At 38.8% G+C, this 20551-nt stretch overlaps 1 protein-coding gene across 1 annotated transcript in view; it reads left to right on the top strand.

Moving 5' to 3' along the window:
• Window positions 1-20551, top strand: part of POLA1 (DNA polymerase alpha 1, catalytic subunit) — a 184153-nt gene that overhangs the window by 9329 nt on the left and 154273 nt on the right. The window contains 14 exon segments of the mRNA XM_084226424.1: window positions 1863-1975; window positions 2434-2550; window positions 9402-9476; window positions 9841-9979; window positions 11044-11201; window positions 12496-12580; window positions 13345-13406; window positions 14136-14225; window positions 15788-15904; window positions 16755-16930; window positions 17342-17471; window positions 17728-17847; window positions 18928-19024; window positions 19530-19654. Coding sequence (XP_084082550.1) covers window positions 1863-1975; window positions 2434-2550; window positions 9402-9476; window positions 9841-9979; window positions 11044-11201; window positions 12496-12580; window positions 13345-13406; window positions 14136-14225; window positions 15788-15904; window positions 16755-16930; window positions 17342-17471; window positions 17728-17847; window positions 18928-19024; window positions 19530-19654 — 1604 coding nt within the window.

The following is a 20551-nucleotide window of genomic DNA, read 5'->3' as shown; positions in this document are numbered from 1 at the left end:
TAGTTCTGCTTTTACTGTCTATACTGTCTGTGGAGATGATAGTGTGTGCCAGTGTTCAACTGGATGATCTCAAAAGGTTCCTTCCATTCTAAATTAATCTAATTGTATGAAGTCTGGTTATTAAGACCACTTATTTGTCCGTGCTAGAGTTTGCTAGAGTTGATAGAAGTTTGTCTTAGGATTAAAAGCTGCCTGGGTTGCTATCTTTGACTGGCTGATGTATCCTTTCTACTCGAGTACCCTGCTTATATGTACTCCACTGACAGATTAACTACTCCATGCTCTTAATATTTCGAGCTGTTCAAGCAGTCAGTTACTGTTTTGTGGTCTCTCTCACAGTTTCATCTTTCTGTATGATACAAACCTATCTCAGGTGGGTTTTTTTTATCCCTTAACAAAAAAGTAAAAGATTGCTGGGGACAAGAACTTCATCTTCCCTGTCACTTAGAGCTCCAATTGGAGCTCTTTCTCGATACTTCTATTCAAACTGTCTAAATCTTCAAGATTGCCTCTGTATTAAAATTTCTTAAGATACTTTGTGCAGCTGAAACTTGTATCCTTGCTCGAATCATCTTCAAAACTGCAGCATTCTCTGTCCTTGACAAAAGTAGTCTTGTTCACATCTATTCCAAGCACTCAGAAAATGATTTTTCATAGCCTGTCACGTTGACTCTGTCATCCATCTTAGTGCATCTTCACTGATTTATCTTTGATCTAATGGAGTAAGAAAGGTGCCTTTATGTCTGATAGATCTGCTGGCAAAGAGAAGTTATAACTCTTAACCAAGGACTTGTTTGTGCATTGCCAGGCCAAGGAGAAATGCAGATTCTGTACATGAAACCCTGTTTCTGAGACAGTCTCAGCATGGTTATTTCTGTTTTCATCAATAGTAGTATGCTGTAGGAAGAGTTTCATCCATATTATCAAATTCCAAATTATTTGGAGCTTGAAGGGAACCTGGTAAAGCCAGGTTTCTGAGTTGTACTTGGAAGTTTCTTGTACTTGTAATTTGCAAACTAGTTGTGGCAGTTGGGTGACTTGGTACTGTGTTATTTTTAAGTTTGGCATAATTTGATTAGCAGTTTGCAGCATTTTGTTCTATTGCCAAGATCTCAGGGCTCAAAGATGTGCATGTACTGTAAGGACATTGTCCACAGTGAAGTCAGTTGCCACTAGTCCTGCTCTGTAAAATCTTTCTGAGTGTCTCTCTTGGTTACAACTGCTATTTTGGCACCCAGGATTCCTAGGAATGTCATGCATCTTTTGGTGTTCTCATTTGTTAAAAATAGTCACTTGAAAGCTGATCAGCTTCTAGTTGTTGTCTTCAGAATGTTTTTCTACAGGTTTTATTGGTATTGGAGTTTTGATCTCACGGTACTGAAGTGTAGGGAAAAGGAGTGAAAAGGAGTCAACTGTACTGGTCTAGCTGAAGAGTGGAAAACTGGAGATAACACATGTTAGAGGATTGATTGACAGCATAGGCATTCTCATAATCTTCAGCTTTCACTGCCATCTCTCTCCTTCCTCCCTCTCTCCAGGGATTATCAAACTAATATAGGCAGCAATGGAATATCAGAACAGAATTTTGAGACTGACTGTGAAATGCCATTTTGGATTTTACATACCAGGTGTTACTATAGCAATGGAGGTAGAGACAGGAAGAATGATACAGGTGCCTGTTTGTAAAGCTGGTGTTTACAACAATTTAGAACGTGCTGATGCATTGGAAAGATTTGTTGTTCAAGGACCTTACACAGCAATGGTTGTGTTTCAATGCAAGAGCACCTTTAAGCTGCTTCAAGGAAGATTAGAAATGATTAATTGTAAAATTGCATATTGAATTCTTTGCCCTTCTCCCTTAGGTGTGGTATTTTTGTTTGGCAAAGTTTGGATTGAATCTGCAACCACCTATGTCAGCTGTTGTGTGACAGTGAAAAATATTGAGAGAACTGTTTATCTGCTGCCACGTGAAACAGTAAGTGTGACTTTTAAACACATCAAACATAAGTGCCTTTCATTCTGCTTATGGCAGGTTAGGAGTTTAGCAGTGTTTATGGAAGCTGTTGGAAGCCAGTGTTGTCTGATGTAGGTGATAAAGTTAAAAACAATGTGTACACTGTATCACATGTGAGCTGCAGAGTAGAGCCCTGTGACTTCCCCTGACCCTAGCTAACAAAGGCAGACAATTTTTTACCCTTAGGCTTGCTGCTTTGTAAATAAAGTGGGCTTGAAGTGTTACTAGAGAACTTAGTGCTTTTTAAACATTCTATTTCAAGTAATATTTTCTAAATTTGGGATTTCTTGGCTGATTGCATATTAGTTCTTTCTAAAAAAAAGAGATAACATGATTCATAATAGCAAAGTAAAATTCAACTTATTGTCATGTCTGCTGACATTTTTGTTTATTTGTAAAACCTCTCTTCTGTTTTTGAGGAAATTGACCTATCTACTGGTAAAGAGACAGAAACTCCAGTAACTATAATGAGTGTTTTCAAGGAATTTAATGACACCATTTCACCAAAGTACAAGATCATGAAGTTCAAATCCAAGGTTTGTTTGCAAGCATCCTATTTGGTCATTTTCTGTTGTTCTGGTTTGTAATGTGGGAAGGCTGTTGAAACATTGTCCACGGAAGGAGGTTGTGCCAAATTGCAAATATATAACTCCTACTTGTGTAAATTTGCCTGCTTGTAAAAACCATCCAAAATGCCTATATTCCTTTAAGAATGGTAAATCTGCAACATGGTTGTTCCACTAGAAATTTAAACAGTGCTTTTGTAAATACTCATTAGCTTCTGTAAAACTGAGTTGAGTGTCAGATGGCTTGCTGAGCTGTTTTTGAGAATGCAGAACAGACAGAAATTTTGATACCTAAAGCCTTAATAACAGCTCATATTGTCAGAGTTTAAAATGAAAGATTGTGTTGTCCAGCAGATAAATCAGTACTCTGGGATTACAGTGTCTTTGCATTTGACCAGACATCTTACTGAACTTTTCTCTTGGCATGTCTCATCCTTCTTCTCACCTTCGCGGATTTATCTTTTAGAGTGCATGCTGCTCAGAGCGTGGATTGTCATAGTGTGGCTGTGCAGGGGGTAACAAGTGAGGACTGTCATTCAGTCTTCAAAGCTGTTCTGTGCTTAGAGTGATGGGCAATAGTCTTAAAAGTGTTATTTTGCTGTGCTCTGTTTGCTCAACAAATCTTTAAAATGACATTGGAAAAACAAAATGTTGCTATGATGGAAACTTTGCACGTTAATTAATGTAATACCTATAATACTTACCACGAGTCTGCAGGAAAAGAGCTGATACTGCTGAGAATGTTGCAGATTTGGACTAAATTAGTTTGCTAGTGTCAGAGCTTTATTGTCCACTTATATAGACCATTTGTTTTTTACAGGGGAGGGCAGAGGTGGGAAGCTTGGGTGGGGAAATGTGGCAAACATTCAAGTTAGGGGAAAAATCTGTTCTGACTGAAGTACTCAGAAAAGTTTGTATTTCTTGAAGTAACATGTCATTAGTCTGGCAAAGCTGATTTTTGTTAGATGTAACTTTCCCCATCCTGGCAATCTTGTGATTTTACAGGATTCATTCCTGAATAGTTAATCAGCAAGTGAGATGACAAGTAAAAATGCAGAAAGAATGGAATTTAACAATATGTAAATGAGGGAAAATAAAAACAGTTTTGTGGTGATTCAGGTTGGAAAGATTCTCAGGAGGTCATCTCATCCAAAGCTACCTAGAGTCATTCTGAAAGTTTCGACTGTTAAAGTGAAAATGTGAGCAATGTTTCTCAAATATCAAAATCATGCAAGACAGGACATCTTTTCAGCAACTCACAGCTTAGTGTGTTATTTACTGAGTTCAGGGAAAATGAATGTGGCATCAGTACTTTGTTAAACCTTTTTTGTTTTTTTTTGCTCTAGCATATTTTTTCTCTCAAAAGTGATGTAAATTTAGTTTTTTCAGTTTTCTGTTATTTCTTTTGTATAGTTGATTATAACATAACTACATGTGGGATCAGGAGTAAATTTATTGTGAAAGGAGTAAATTTAACAATAGATTAAAAAACAAGTTGCTGATTGTTCACTGTTCAAAAATCCTTTCAGGAATGAGGGAGAAAGCTCAAAATTTTTCATTAAAAGAGAGGAGTACACTTGTACTCTAGAAAGGAAAGGAGGAGAAAGGTCTCAAAAGATGCAGATCTGCTTACAGAATCTTGGGAAACCTCCATGTTTTCCATGGTGTGCCAAGTGAAAATAATGTGAATGAGGTAATAGAGTAATGTAGTTGAAAATTCAAAGATGGCTCTTAAAAATCAAGGTAAGTAAAACCTGTCAAATTTTTACTGAGCTTACACAGAACTCAGGGCAAAAGACCGGACAGTCTTGTCTGGGTACATGGCTGCAGTACATGTGGGGTCCTTGGATGTAACACAAGAGTGGGGAAGTGGGAGCACTAAGACACTGTTGAGATTTTTCCTTAAATGTTGTAACACTTGATCACCCTCATTAAAGGGTGAAAGGAAAGAGGGAAGATTAACTCAAGTGACTACTGGTACAAAAGATGGCAATTAGAAGGATGAGACAAAAGGACAGTTATACCAGAGATGACTGTGAAAGAGCTTTAATTTTTTTTAGCTAGTAAAGTGAAGAATAATGATCAGACCTGTTTGCTCTCTAGAAACGTTAAAAGGGGATGAGCAGCCAGAGAGCTATTTAAAGGAGAGTTTTAGCAAAAGAGTGAATTTGAATTTTTTAATTCATGAATAAATTAGGCAGGATAGTTGGTGCAGGGAAGCTCTGAAATAACCTACCAGAATTGTTTCTGAACAGTAAGATTTCAAATTATTTTGAATTCTTAAGTAAACTGAGTTTTATAAAAAGGATTAAAGCTATCCAGCTTTATTTTTCTTATGTAATTTTCTGTTAGTTTTGATAGTTATTGCATTCTGGGAGGGTTTAATGAGAACTGGAGACAGTAAGAAGGTATGGCAGTAGTAATATGGGAGGTAACAGAAAGGACAGGATAGTAGAGCAGGGCTGTTAGTGGGGTCCTTGGAGGAATATTCAAAGATAGTATTGCAGTAACTCAGATATTCCAGATTACACAAAATTGACTGTGAACAAGTGGCACCAAGTCTGGCCAGGCTTAGGCCTCTGCCACAGGGAGGCTTTGTGCTTTCTGCAAGATAATTGTAGAAGTAATGGGATTGTCCCATTACTGTGCTCTCCTTTTCTTCTGTTCCCCCCTGAAATACCCGAATTTGCCTGGTTATATACCTGAGTCGGTGTTTCACAATCAACCTCCTTTTCATTGTACTCATACCACCAGAAACAAGGTGTTTTTACACAGCCCTTGCATCTGTGTGTCCATAGGGTTGTGCAGGGCTCTCAAATTGGAATGGTTTGTGGCTTTCACCTAAAGGAATGCTCCAAAGAAGTGATCTTCACCCAGTTGTGACTCCATGTGGTAAAGGGCTAATGTGCTTTAGAAGATCTCCTCTGTGATGTGCAGCCAGTGGTTCAGTGCTGTGCTGTTAAGGGCTGTTGTTTTGAAAGACTTAAAACAAATGGTTGTGCTGCTCAGGTGAGACTCGTGAGCAATGCATTCAGAGTAACGTGAAGTCTCAGTGTTTGCATAGTACTGTGAAAATGAAAACCACTCTTCTTCCATCATTAGCTGGAAATCAGGAAGGTTACTGACATCCCTGACAGAGTTCTTTTACTGACAGAGTTCTTTTATTCAGAATATCCCTTTTTGTGATGATGTGGAAACACTGAGTTAGGTTGTTCTCTTGGCCTTGCCAGCACCCAACTTTGTCCCTTTGAACACACTTAAGCCGTATCATTTCCTGCTGCACCTGCTGCTAATTGTAGCTTCAATGAGTTGCACTGCTGCCAAGTTAGCAAGTCTTCACAAATCAATTTGAAAGCAGCCTTACTCCACTTAGGAACTTAGCAGCTAATCACTGCTGCTCATTTCTGCTCTCTGAAGGGCCACTTGAAGGGCGGATTATTCTGCAGCAAGCATTCATTCACTGAGTTATGACCAGACGCTGGTGTAATTGAGCTGAGCTCTGTGCAATAACGCAGATGAAACACTACAGCAGACTATTTTTATACTATGTTCATCCTGCATTTGCAACAAGAACTTGTTTGAAGCCTGAGAGGTTTTTATTAAAATTAAAAAAGAGGAGGGGGAGCACCAGTGATATGTGCTAAAAGCAGTGCATTGCCATCTATTATGTCACAGCTCTGATCTGCTCCTGTTAGGTGCTGCTGTGGCTCAGCAGTTCAGATCTGCATTTGCATGGTAATTTGCAATGCTGATCTGGCTTCATAGTGGTGCTCTTCTGTCAAGTTATGTTACACTTGTGTTTCCCTGAAACTGGTGATGCCATAGTAGTTTCTGGATTTCTCTCCCTCCTATTTATAGCAGAGGTCCCTCTCCTCTCCTGCCTGGACTTTGCAGCCTTACACCTGCAGTAGCACATGGAGTAACAAGCTTCACTGCCTCTTGCCAAGCTTCCCTGAGGGAACTATTGCTGATGCTGTTAATTTAGGGAAAAAAAACCCCAGACATCCAACCCCCAAACCAAATAACTCCAAGATTGCCTAACTGTGCATGTGTTTTGTTAATTTTTGAATTTTATTCCCATTTATGTTGATTTTGCTTCTTATTATTAAACTTTCTCTTGTGGCATATTATGCTGAGTCTGGTGTAGAAAGTGACAGTGCATTGTCCAGTGAGATATGTGATTTTTAATTAAGGTGCCTCTAGGAATTCTTGTAGTAAAGTAATGTGCTAGCATAGTTGTAATAACAGTATGTAACAGTGGTGCAGATGGTTTGTAAAGTACTACAGGGTAGAACACACACATGCCATGGTAGAACATGGCATTTCAGCAGATGCCAGAGTACTGTTGCACAGGATATTGTAATAATTTGGAAAATGAAAGTAGTTATTCTTAGAAACTGACAAGCTGTGTTGTACAAAATTGTTATTGTTCTTGAGGAAAGCAGAAGTGATACTTAACTTCAGCCTTCTTTAACTGTCTTAGAGGTACATAAACAAACTGGATCACTTTCTAGTGAAACCTAAGTCACTTGAAATGAAAAATACAGTAGTGTCACAGAAATGATCTGCCATGAGCATGTGATAAAAGCTGGCAGATGGTTGGGAAATCATCTCTCTTGGGTTCCTCTCTGAAGTGCCGGTACACAAAAGCCTGCAGTGTAAAGGGAGGAGTTGTGTGCAGCTACAGGGATACAGTCTGGCTGGGATCACAGACATATGGTGGGGTAGGATGTGGTTAAGACAGGCTGAGATTGCAAGGAGGGGAAGCCCTTTTGTGTATCAGGACAGTGGGAATGCATGGAGCCCTGCCTGAAGTGGGCAAAGAGCTGGTCAGGATTAGAGGCTGGGCTTTTGGAAGGGATATCATGGTGGAGAAAAGAAAGCCAAATCCCACCTGGAGCTGGGTCTGGTGAGGGAGACATAGACCAGTAGGAAAGGCTGCTGTAGGTACAGGCAGACTAGGAGAAAAGTGCTGCTGACAGGGACTGGAGGTGTGGTAACAGAGGTCATGGAATAAGCTGTGATACTGCATGTCTTCTTCACCTTGGTCTTAACTTCTTAGTCCAGCTTTTAGCAGTCTCTGATGGCTAAGAGACCAGAAGGAAAGCCTGAAGCAAAGAAGACTTTTCCTCAGAGGAGGAGGATCAGGTTAGGGCACATTTAAACAAATTGGACAGATAAAGGCAAGTGGCATCTGATGGGATGCACCCGTGTGTGCAGATGGAGCTGGCCAATGTCAGAAGATGCTTGGGAGTCTTTGGTGTGGATTCATAGGGGGAAGATGATGATGCTTCACCAAGCTGGCAGCCTTCTGGGAAGAGATGGACTGCTTTGGTGGACAAGAGGGCAGCAGTGACTGTTGTTTGTCTTCAGTAAGGCTGTCAATGCTGCCTACCATAGCATCCTCACAGACGAATGATGAGGTGGGGGCTAGTGAAGTGGGCAGAGGGGTGGACTGAAAACCAGCTGCCCTACTGGGCTCAAAATTGTGATCACTGGCACAAAATCCAGTGGTGGAGGCCAGTCCCTAGAGGTGCACCCCAAGGGTTGATACTGGATCCAGTCCTGCTGAGCATCCTGTTAATGATTTGGGTGGTTGCATGGAGCACACACAGAGCAAGTCTGCAGACAGTACAAAACCAGGAGAGGCTGATACATGAGATCGATGTGCTGTCAAAGGAATTTAGACAGGCTGGATAGATCTTAGGACCTACAGGAATCCCATCAAATACAAAAACAAAGGAAACGGTCCTGTATGAAGACTGGAATAACCTCAGGCACTAGTAGATGATGGTGGCTGACTGGCTGAAAGCAACCTTGGAGGAAAGGACTTGCTCATCTTGGTACACACGACAAGAGCCAGCCCTGTAGCCTTGGGGAAAAGGCTGCCATGGGCATTACCAGCAAGTGTCAAGAGCTGGTCCTTTCCCCTTGGCAGCCCTGGTGAGCAGCTGGGGGGAGTGCTGTGTTCAGCTGAGCTCCTCTGTGTGGGAAATGATGTGTGCTGCTGGAACAAATCCAGAATAGGACCACAAAGATAGTTAGAGGGCCTGTAGCATCTGTCTTGTGAGCAGAGGCTGAGAAGGCTGGGACTGCTTAGCCTGCAGAAGAGAATGTTCAGGGTGAGGGATTGGCAGTGCAAATCTTTTAATTGTTTATAAATGTTTGATGAATAAAGATGACTCTGGCAGACTTCTTGCTGGTGCCCAATGGAGGACAAGAGGAACACATAGCATTTGAAACAGGTGAAATTTATCAGAACCTGAACACTGCTTTACTGTAAGGGAGATCAAGCACTGGCACAGGTTACCTAGAGAGGCTGTGGAGTCTCCAGCCTTGGGGATATTCATATCTGGCTGGAGAGAGCCCTGAGCAACCCACTGTGATTGACCCAGCTTCTGAGCAGGCAGCTGGACTAGACAGTTCCTGGAGATCCCTTTCCATCTCAGCCATTTTGGGATTTTGGAGAGATCTGCAGGCACCAATTCTCATGAGTCTGTCTGAAAGCTGTGAATTTAAAGAATATTTCTGAGTTTGCCTAACTGCCAGGTGTTTTTTTTGGTAGTGGTTAGTATACTTGCAAGTCAATTCTGTAGAAAGTCTTGATGCTAAGAAAACATTTAGAGATTAAAAACAGGCACTAATATATTCTTACTGTGTTCAGCTGGTTGTAATGAGTTGCAGAATTGGTAATATATGATCAAGTCCATGATATTTGAAATGTGTGTTTTGCCTGGCCTTTTTTTATTTAGCTTTCTTATTGGACAGAATGAATATTCATTTGGGAGATACTGAAAATATAACACCTTTGTTTTGTATAGAAAGTGGAAAAATACTACGCTTTTGAGATTCCAGATGTACCAGCAAAATCTGAATACCTAGAAGTTAAATATTCAGTGAGTATAATTAATCTGATAAATTACCATACCTTGTTTTTTTCTCTAATTAAGTTTACAACGTGAGCAGTTTCTGTATTAAAATGGTCATTGAACATTGTACAATACATTGGCTGATGTATCCAGTGTGAATGAAGAACTTAAACTTCAGTGTGTTTTTACATTACTGGCCTGATTTTTAAATGGAGCCTATAGTGTGATTTCCTCAATTACTGTCAGGTATTACGGGTTAGGGCTTTGCTTTTGGAGGATGATGGTGATTTCAGTACTCTGTTGTTTTGTTAAGGTGTTGTCTGAATATGGTTTGTCAGCCTTGAAGACTTCTGTGGGGTGAAATGACTCCCTCCTCTCTGTTACTTGTTAGGCTGAATGCCCTCGGCTTCCCCAAGATCTGAAGGGACAAACATTCTCACATGTCTTTGGCACCAACACCTCTAGCCTGGAGCTTCTCTTGATGAATCAGAAGATCAAAGGACCCTGCTGGCTGGAAATAAAAAATCCACGTATGGTGGTTTGCATGTGAAATACCTGGTTACTAGGGAACACATACAATTGTAGATTGGGGGGCTAGGGAAAATTTAAATTGTACAGATGAATTATCGTTTTGTACATAAACCTTGCAACTTATTGCTTTAATTTTCATTATCTGTAACCTTGCAACTTATTTGCTTAATTTTCATTATCTAGTACAAATTTTAAGTTATTCTTCCTTTTTTGGAGTGACAGATATCTGTATGAAGTTGCGCATTGTACAGATGAGATTATAATTTTCAGTGCCTGTGAGAGGGAACTGTGCAGTGCCTAGCAGCTGGGCACCCTAACCTAATGCTATGTATATGGAGCTAAACTTAACTTGGTTTGAAAATGTCTTATCTTTCTGCTCTTGATAACTTAAGATTTAGGGTTTTTTCTGCAAATATGTATTTTTGAGATGCTAGATGTTTTTTGTTGTTTGTTTGTTTGTGAATTAGGTTTTTATTTATTTTTATTTTTTCTGACCCTTGGAAAAGTTTGTGGTGTGGACCTGTTTTAGTTTTAAATCCTTTTTGCCTCATGACTGGCGTGTAGCACTTAGAAGTGGTCACGCTGCTTTATTTTGGCTTGGTAAGAACCCTTTAATCAATGTGTGCTGCATATTCCCATGAACATAGGGATGTTGATCATACTGGACAAAAGCTGCATCTTTTGCTGCAGTATCCTTGGGGCACTCCCAGTGCAGAACTGACTGTATGAATGCTGACACAGGGGGTTCTCCTCTCAGCAGCTCGCTCAGTCGCTGACAGAACTGGTACCAGTACAGATGACTCTGTGTGAAGCTTCCTGACTTGTTTTTTGGGTTATGCAGACCTTGATCCAAATATTTTCTTTTTTGTTTGGTGTTGAAGAGCTCCTGCTGACTAGGAAGTCAGGATCCAGGAAGTTACCAAAAATTGAGCAGGATTAGTATGTCTTAGACTATCCCACCGGGACAAAACATTTGAAGGGTGTGCTCTGTGCAGCAATGCCATCAGAGAAGCCTTGTCTGTGGTTCTTAGAAGAATGGAGGTGGTTTGTGTTGTTTCCTCAGAGCCTTCAAATCTGCCAGTCAGCTGGTGTAAAGTGGAGGCTGTGGCCATGAAGCCTGGTTTGGTGAATGTGGTTAAAGAGCTTTCTCCTCCTCCTCCTCTGGTGGTCATGTCCTTCAGCATGAAGACCATTCAGAACCCAAAGACTCACCAGAATGAGGTAAGTAATCTGCTCTCATTTTGGTTTGATTTTGTTCTTTGATGTAATACTAAAAGTTTCCTAAGGCTTGGAAGAGCCTTACAAAACATGTTTTAAGTATATTTACTGTGTTTTAAGTATATTTACTGTTGAAAAGTTTCACTGCTCTGGGCTTTTCAAAGAAATTTTTACTGGGGTTTCACTCTGGCTTAGGGGGCCTGCTTGGTGAGAATGTTTACTGTGACAGTGGATCCTGTGTATGTTTCAAGCCTTCTGTTTTGTCTGTTGTGTCTCATAAGTGAGACTGCCCCAGCACAGCTATTAATGGATTAGTATTAATTAATTAAACTAGTGCTAATCATAGGTTATAGGTAAAATGAAGAGGCTTTTCTGCTAATAAAACTCATTTTAAAATGAGAATTTGGTCTTGACCTTAGAGCACTGCTATTCTGCTGTAAGATCTTTCCTTAGAAAGGAAGAGAGATGTAGGTGGCCACTCTGGGTTGTGGACTGCAGACCACAATGTGTACTTAGGAACTTTTTTTTAAACTTAACTCTCATTAATGGGAGAAGAGATTTACTATTCACAAATAGGATAGGACAGTTGTTTCTGGCTAATGAATTGAAGACTAATAAATTGGCAAATTTTTCAAGCAGAATTATTCCTCATGGTGAATTAAAATTTTTTTTTGGTGGAAGTATGGAATGTAAGTGGTTTCTGGCCAAAGTGATGGGACATACACAAGGTACTGTCAGGACTCTGCTTGCCAAGATGCTTTAAAGCCTTTCTGCTTTGTTTTCTGTTGGGTTTTCCTGACCAGTGTCTGGGGAGCCAGGCTGTCCTGCCAGCAAAACAGTCAAAAGCATCATTAAAGCTTCTGGCTTCCAAACACTAAACCTGTTGGCTTCTTGGCAGTGTTGACTGCTTGCTTAGGGGCAGCCTTCTTGAGGCAAAGCTTCTCTGCCCTGCTCACATCTCCCCTGCACTCCATGGGGAATCCTTTACATTGTGGGGTCTGGTCAGATTCAGAACAAAAACTGATAAAAGTAGATGGTTTTTCAAAGTGAATTATTTTTTCTCTCAAATTTATAATGAGTTATGAGCAGTACTATTTTATTTCCTTGAGATCAATTGATAACCTTCTTCTCAACAACTTGTAGTTGGAATTAAAGTAAGAAAGATCTGTTGGAGGAGCAAGAGAAAAGAGATGAGGAACTCTTAAAAAAAAAAAAAAGGATGGAAGAAATGAGTATGGATAGTAGTTATGCTTATTTGTGCTTATGAAGCTGTGTGTTCTATATCTCATTGGTATAGGTTGTGGCTCTTGCAGCTCTGGTTCATCAGAAATTTCCTTTGGATAAGGCTCCACCTCAGCCTCCTTTTCAAACACACTTCTGTGGTATGTGCTTGAAACAGTTTGAGAAGAAAAATTATTAATTCCATGTTTTTTTCTTTTTTTGTTCTGTTTCAGTTTTTTGGTTGTAGGGGGGTTTATATTAATTTATTTATAGAAATTTTTATTTCTTTCTGTCACTACAGCAATAATGGCCTAAAACAGACAACTGACAAAATTTCAACTCTCAGACAGGCTTTTCTCCCCATTTATAACTTCACTGGTCACTGACTTTTTATTGAAAACTTAATTTAAAAAATCTTAATTTGAAATAATGCGAAGTAACCCTGCTCCATACACATTCCCATAATTCTTATTGGGTTTACTCCAGCTTTCTCTGCCCATCAATTTAGACCATTTATTTACTGTCACTTTAATTATTTTTCTGTTCAGCTCTTCTGAACAGAATTATTTATAAACAAGTTTTCTTAGGGGACAAAAATCTTACAGCAGTATCATTGCAGTAATATCAGCTAAACCTTGAGATTAAGACACTCACTGGAAGTGATGAGGTGTTGAATGCTTGTGAGAGGAAGCTCATCAGGAGCTGTGGCCCATAGTTTTAATGTCCAGTGATAACCTCAGATATGACTGATTCAGATTTGCTAATGCTTTAGTAATTACTTTGTTATATTAAAGACAGTATTCACTTAAAACTTCTACTTCAGAATCAGAGGGCAGTTTTCTCAGCTCACTTTGTTGTGAATGGGTGCTTATGGGGAGGGAACAGTTAGGAACTTGTATGTAAATACAAATATCACTTTTTGCAGCTGTTTCCAAGCCGAGTGATTGCATTTTTCCTTATGACTTCAAAGAAGCCATTAAAAAGAAGGTAATTTCATTTTGTTACCCTTCTGATGGCAGTACCTTATAGTATATGAACTTCATGGCACTTTTGGTAAGTGGTGAAGAGAAATAGTCGCAGGAATGGAATGATTACTTAGTTAGTTTTCCACTCTGCAAACTTAAATCCAGGTTGGTTTTTCTTTATTGTGTGTTGCTTGTAAAAAAGTGTGTGCTCTGTGTGATTCAGTGTTGTTGCTAATTGTGCTCTTAAAGTAGAGGGGTTGGAAAGATTTTGCAAAGAGACTAAAATTGTGGTTAATTTTCATTATACCTGACTGTACTCATAGTAAACTGGGAGAATTTGTTTCTTCTTTTATTGGAGAATACAGTCTGTCAAAATTTAGGAGATGTCCTTTCTAAAGGGTGGTGGGAGAGCTGACAGAATAATAAAGTAAGTTATTTTTGTTTTTCCTTTATTTCTGTGTTATCTTAAAGTCTGTGAGTGAAAGATGCATATGGAGCATTTTCCTGGTGTGCTTGATTCTTATGAGGCTCTTAAAATATCACACCTGCATTCAAAAGCAGAATGGGAAAAAGCCTCTGAGAAAAGCTTTCCAATGTCTATGGGAGTGAGGAAAAAAATCCTTGTATTACAGAAGGAAAAGCAGAACTCTGTGGTGCTTTGCTATTGTCTTGTAACTGGTAGGGGAGAGGAGATGCTTCCATTTTAAACTTATTGGGTCATTGAAATCAGGTGCTCTCTTGCTCCTTTTAGAATGCTAAAATAGAGATTGCTGCAACAGAGAGAACACTGCTGGGATTTTTCCTTGCGAAGATTCACAAAATTGACCCAGACGTTGTTGTGGTGAGTAGTTCCGAGACTTTGAGAGTTAAATTAAAGCGTATTGTCAGTTGGTCAGCTTTGTTCTTTTTCTTTTGTCCCCTTAGAGTCTTTTTAATGCTTGTCTTAGACTGCCTTATGAATTGAGTTTGCTTATGAGACAGCAGGTATATTTTGATACAAAGATGATACGGAATTTTCCCTGACAGCATTTTATACATACTATTATTTCCCATAATAGCTAAAATAGGCAGTATTTTCACAATACCTGAAACAAGTTGGGTTTTTTTTCTTTACTCAGAAAGACAAAACACAACAAAAAACTCTGATTTTCTAGAAAAATAGGAGCTCTTGGTATACTTAAGATTCTGTTGCAATTCAGATGCTCATATAATTTGTGTTTATGCTGTAAATCAAAATAATCATCTATACAAATCCATGAGATCTGAGAAGTTTTGCAATAAGCATTCTTATGCTTTCTACTGTTTTGGCAGCTGAGGGTTTATTATAATTACTCATTTTCTTTTTTTTTTTTTTTTTGTTATGTTTAATTAATGTGCAGTACTAACTTTCACATAATAAAATTCTGAAGACAATTTGAAGTTGGTTTTAAGTCTGAAGTTGTTTACATACAACTTGTTAGATTATATGTATTTATGTAACTTCTGTAGGTAGATACAAATAATTAAGTGATGGGAGTATGATGAAATGATCAGTCAGTGCCTGATGTTTTCAGCTCACTGCTGCTTTGCCCTATGACCTAAGCTTCCTGGTGCCTAGGGCAAGGAATCAGAAGAAGCACTGCAGCCAGTGGCTTAAAACTGAAGATGCCAAGAGCAGGGGTGTGAGAGCTCCTATCCTGAAAACAGCAGAGCTGTGTTAGTGCAGTTTAATTTGCACCTGGCTTAATTAGTGCTGTTGAAATGCTGCTTCCATTTTAAGGAGCTGCTTCTACAGCACAGTCTTGCACTGCACAGAGGTACCTGCTGGAGTGGACCTGCAGTTCCTGGTGGCTGGCTCATGTTCCTTAGGGTAGCATTTTGCTTTCAGCTGAGGCTACAGACCAGTGTCATCAATGTACTTAGCACTGTTTAAAATATTGCTGGAGTGCTTTGATATGTAAATATTGCTTGCAAGGTGTTCCTACCCAGATTTAACAGCTGTTCCTGTTGTACTATCAAAGGAAAAAAAAAATACGGTATTTTGATGCCGCTATTGTGACTTTGACAGGTGGAGAAGAAAGGAATTAATCTTAGCTTAAATTTATATGCTCCATGAAGAATGTTGTGGATTTTTCTGGAAAGCTTTAAATCCTAATCTCTGGTATCAAAGCATGAAGCTGTACTATGTGTGCAATGAGCCAGTTACAGAGCTGATTTTGGTATTCCACTGAACAGCATTGTTAGTGTTAAGACTAATGAGTTCTGTTGATGAACGTTCTCCTAGAAAGTGCTTTCTACAAGAGAGATAATGCCATCAATTAGTTGGAAAAAATCACAAAGGGCAAAGGAATACTGAGTGTGTGAAAGTAAGTCTTTCAATTTGCATTTGTTGTAACCTTTTTTGTTATTTTTTTCTGCTTCAAGGGTCATAATATTTATGGATTTGATCTGGAAGTGCTGCTTCAAAGAATTAATTTGTGCAAAGTCCCTCACTGGTCCAAGATAGGTCGACTGAGGAGGTCTAACATGCCAAAGCTTGGGGTAATAAGATTGCTTAAGTCTTTTAAGTCCCTTTATATTACATGTGATTAAAAATGAATTAGTTTTTCTGAGGAATTGTAAATGTGACAGTGATGTATTTTGACTGTTGGTCATGCTGAATTTCGTGGGTCCCAGATCATAAATTATGAGTGTTTATATGACTTTTATTACAGTAATAGGATAAACTGATTTTCAAGTTAAGCTAATTCAGTTTACTTATCTCAACTAGATGATAGTAATGACAGATTAATTGCAATAGTCTTTACTGTAACTGTCTTTGTCTGCTGTAACTGTAAAATGAGAAAAAGCAATTTGGATTGATGGGTGAATCATCCCATAGAGAGCTGCTAAGCTAATGATTCTGTAGTTCTTGTTACATATTTGTTCAGGGGACAATGTCTGAAGCTTGAAGTGCTGAACATGGCTGTGTTCTTGCCTGTTCCTGTCCTTCCTAGAGGCCAAGTTGGGTATTTCTGTGTGGTTCTGTGACTTTTTCATCCTGCTGTTATTACAAAAAGTATCCTTGGAAGAAAGACAAAATCCCCCTCCAGATTCTTGTTGTGGCTATTCTAATGATTGAAGAAAAGAAAAAAAAAGTGTGATAGTTTAAGAGTTAAGATATAACCAGTAGTGAAAGTATCTATTTCTTAATATCTACGTACAGTGAAAGGTACCAGGGATTCCTTTAGGTCATAATTATAAGTCCTTGAGTATTAGTGATATTTAATAGAGTATTTGAGTACTTAGTGACCAACTCACTTGGCTGAGTCTTATGTGGGTAGATGTTTTTTGTTAGTGTTTGAATATTTAATTTTATTTGGGTTTTCTCTCTTTGTGTAAACCAATGAAGGGCCGAGGAGGGTTTGCTGAAAGGAATGCTGCCTGTGGTCGCATGATCTGTGATGTAGAAATTTCTGCTAAAGAACTAATTCGTTGCAAAAGTTACCATTTGTCTGAGCTGGTCCATCAGATTTTGAAAACAGAGAAGGTAACAATTCTACCAGAGGAAATTCCAAATATGTACAGGTACGTTACTGATTGGGAGTTTTAATCCTTCTCTGGAGAGCAGAGGAGCTGATTCCCTGACATAAAATTTTGTATTTTCTTGCTTGGTTTGTTGTGGGGATGCTGACTTAGCATACTGGGATTTGAAAGGTTAAATACTGTCTTAACATTATCAAATAATGTTTCAAGCTGCTTGTGGTGGCTTATTATTTATTATGTATGAGGCAGATTGATTTGTGGGAGCATTGGTGTAGGCACACTAAGAGGAGATGCAAGCCTGAGTTTTGGGCTGATTTTTCAATACAAGAGATTGCTATAAAATTCATCAGTCATGTGCTACAGATACCATGTGTTCCATGCAGCACATAGGTCTAAAGCCTACAGAGTACAAGGGAGATTGATTTTACTGGGCCATGCCCCTTCTTTCCCCAGTGATTCTCCTCGCTTACTGTTCATGCTGGAAAACACCTGGATAGATGCCAAGTTCATTCTCCAGATCATGTGTGAGCTGAATGTTCTGCCACTGGCTCTTCAGATAACAAACATCTCTGGGAATGTCATGGTACTTTTTTATTACTTTCCACCCCTCTCCACTGTCCCCTCCAAACAGTTCCATGTTTTCTGCATTTGATTTGCTGGGTTTAATTTCTAAACACTAATTTAGAATGCACGATGCTGTTAAATTTTTTGCTGTGACGAGGAGAGTTCAGTGTTTAATCAAGTAATAATGTAAAACTCCCTTAAAAATATCACACCTGAGTTTTGCTGTCAGTGTTTTCTGTGCTTTGCTTTGAGTTCTCTTTTCACCCCCTCTTTAGTCGAGGACAATGATGGGTGGACGATCTGAACGTAACGAGTTCCTGCTGCTTCACGCCTTTCATGAGAAGGATTACATTGTGCCAGACAAACAAGTTTTCAAAAAGCCTCCGCAGAAATTGGTGGGTCCAGTTTTTCTCTTCCTAAAAATTTTTATTAAAAAAAGGAAAAGACATTCTTCCATCTTCTGTGTGTTACTGTTCTGTGGGAACACAAGGAACCCCAGATATAACTCAGATAAAACTTTAGGGTGCAGCATATGCTTAATTAACACATTGGTTTTGTGTGAAATCCATGATGAGAGTGGGACAGTAAAACAGCTTTTCCATTGCAGCACAGATCTGTAAAAACTCAGTTGTTCTGTTAGTTTAAAATTAAAATAAGCTAAGTGCTTGTCTCTGTGGGGAAACAGTAAAGACAATCTGTGTTGTTTAATATTTGCATTTAGTTATTTTGCTGAACAGTATTTCAAGAAAAATTTGTTATATGGCTGAAATATCCAAAGATATTAAAAAAATTCCTTTGTCTAATACCATTGTAAATAATAATTACAGAAATATCTAGATATTTGTTATGGAACAAATTAAAATTTGAGAAAGTATTTTTCTTTCACTATATATTGTTTTTTAGTTTTAAATAAGTTCAACAGCAAACTTGAAAGCAGTGATTTCTGTTGACTGTATTGTTGCATCAAAGTAACACTGGAATTCTAAATTATTCAGAATAGAATTTAACAACTGGGAGAAGAATTCTTATTACAACATAACAAATAACAGAATATTCTTTAGGTCAGTAGTAATATTTTTATTTGTTTTATTCAAGCCCAGCCATTCTGTTTGCAAATCCAACATTTTAATTGGGCAATCACACCACTTCTGGGTCATGAGTTGATTTTTTTCATAGCGTGAACTTTTACAGCCAGTTGTAAAAGGCATTCAGGTGCCGTGTTGAATGATGACGATGCTTTAAGGTCTTTGTAATCTCTTGTTAGCAGTTTTTTTCCTGTCATAGTTGGTTTGAATGCTGTTTTGACATGCAGAGAGCTTTAGTAAGGATCATAATGAAAACACCGTGTTTTGCATATATTTTAAAAGGAATTCTGCACTGGCTCCCAAATTTGTATTTGACTTGCCAAAACAACTCCTGTAACATTACAGAAATCTTTGAGACTAGATAATGACTTTTTTAAATGCCATATGTAGGTGGATGAAGATGAAGATTTTGAAGATCAGAATAAATCAAAGATAGGGAAAAAGAAAGCAGCATATGCTGGGGGCTTAGTCTTGGAACCCAAAGTCGGTAAGATGTGGCAATTTTCTTTCTTCAATGAAGTTAGAGACAGGTAGGTTACATTAATACAGAGAGATTGCAGTGGAGAATCTGTGACTGTGGGAGTTTGGTGTCGTGGTTGTGAGGGGAATCTTTGGTCATACACCAAAATTCCCAACGTTGAGTGTGGAATTGATTCTTTTGAGGGATTAGGACTGTACATTTATGTATGATTGTCTAATGGACACGTAAGTTTTCTTTCAGTTTCTCCTCTCTGTGGGGAAAACTGTACAAGTGTCCTATAGTAACACAGAAGGTATCTGTTCAACTCTGGTGAGTTAATGGGGTTGGATCGTTCCACTTCTGACAGCTTTCTGTAAAGAGCAGCAGTGCATCTCAACAGCTGCTTGAAGGGATTTAGATTATGGAAATGTGGAACAATGTATTACTGTCACTTAAATATTAATTGTGGAGTAGTATGAAGTCCTTTGGGAGACCTGAGTAATTATGATTTTTGTTTTAAACTCTGTTTTAGGTTTTTATGACAAGTTTATTTTGCTTCTCGACTTCAACAGCTTGTACCCATCGATTATTCAGGAGTTCAACATCTGCTTCACCACAGTGCAGCGACTGTCATCAGAAGCACAGAAAAGGGCAGAGGTTTGAGTGCTTTAACCTGTGGCTTAAATTACACTGTCTTAACTTCAGAGTGCTCTCTGTGAATCAGCTCCTTAGGAAACTGTTCTTTTTCTTTTTTTTTTTTTTGTCCCCTTTCACACATAAAACATGATTCTTGTTTAAAGATGTAGGTGTTAATTTGTGGGTTGGGACCTGTTTGAATATTTTGTGTCTGTCACCTTCCTTTTTGTAATACTCTTACAGAATCTTGGTAAGTTTTTTCCCATCTATTCTTAGTATCCCCCTGAAACAAGATTTTTACTGAGGCTCTGTTGACCTTTTTCAGCCACCCTAGCAATCTCTGAGCCCTTTTACTAGTTTCATCCTAGCTTGATAGAGGCTTCCTGAAGTTAAGTTGCTCTTTGTATATTTATGCAGATATACCTGATGGAGGTAGGCAAAAGTCTCATGCTTTCTACAGGAAAGAATATGATTATGAGCTCAAACCTTATTAGACATCTGGAAACTTGTGTGTGACTTGGGAGGGTGATGATGTGACTGTGTGAGCTGTGGCACCAGCTTCACAAAAACTCTTGGTGTTCAAACTATGTTAAACACAACTGAAAAACCTCCTGAAGGTGCAGTAGGATGTACTGTTCTGTAAGCAGCTGTGTTGGCTCTGGCTTATCCATGGCTGGAGATTCTCATTTCCTCAGCTGTGCTGAAACACTTGTTGGTGGAGCTGTGTTGTAAACTGAAGCATTGGGGTCTAAAGGTTAAAGCAGAGGCTTTTATTTTTAACTGGTATCAGCACACAGGTTGAAATTAGTTAGTCCTGTAGCAACTGAAATATGAACACAGTAGCAGAAATGAGGAGACAAGTATGTGGAGTTCTGTCAGTAAGTTCCTTCAAGTTGTCTTTGGATTTTCCTGCTTTCC

Source organism: Fringilla coelebs (genome assembly GCF_963513975.1).
Source record: "Fringilla coelebs genome assembly, chromosome: 2".
NCBI lineage: Eukaryota > Metazoa > Chordata > Aves > Passeriformes > Fringillidae > Fringilla > Fringilla coelebs.
Note: the sequence above shows the minus strand (reverse complement) of the source record. Positions and strands in the feature narration are given on the sequence as shown.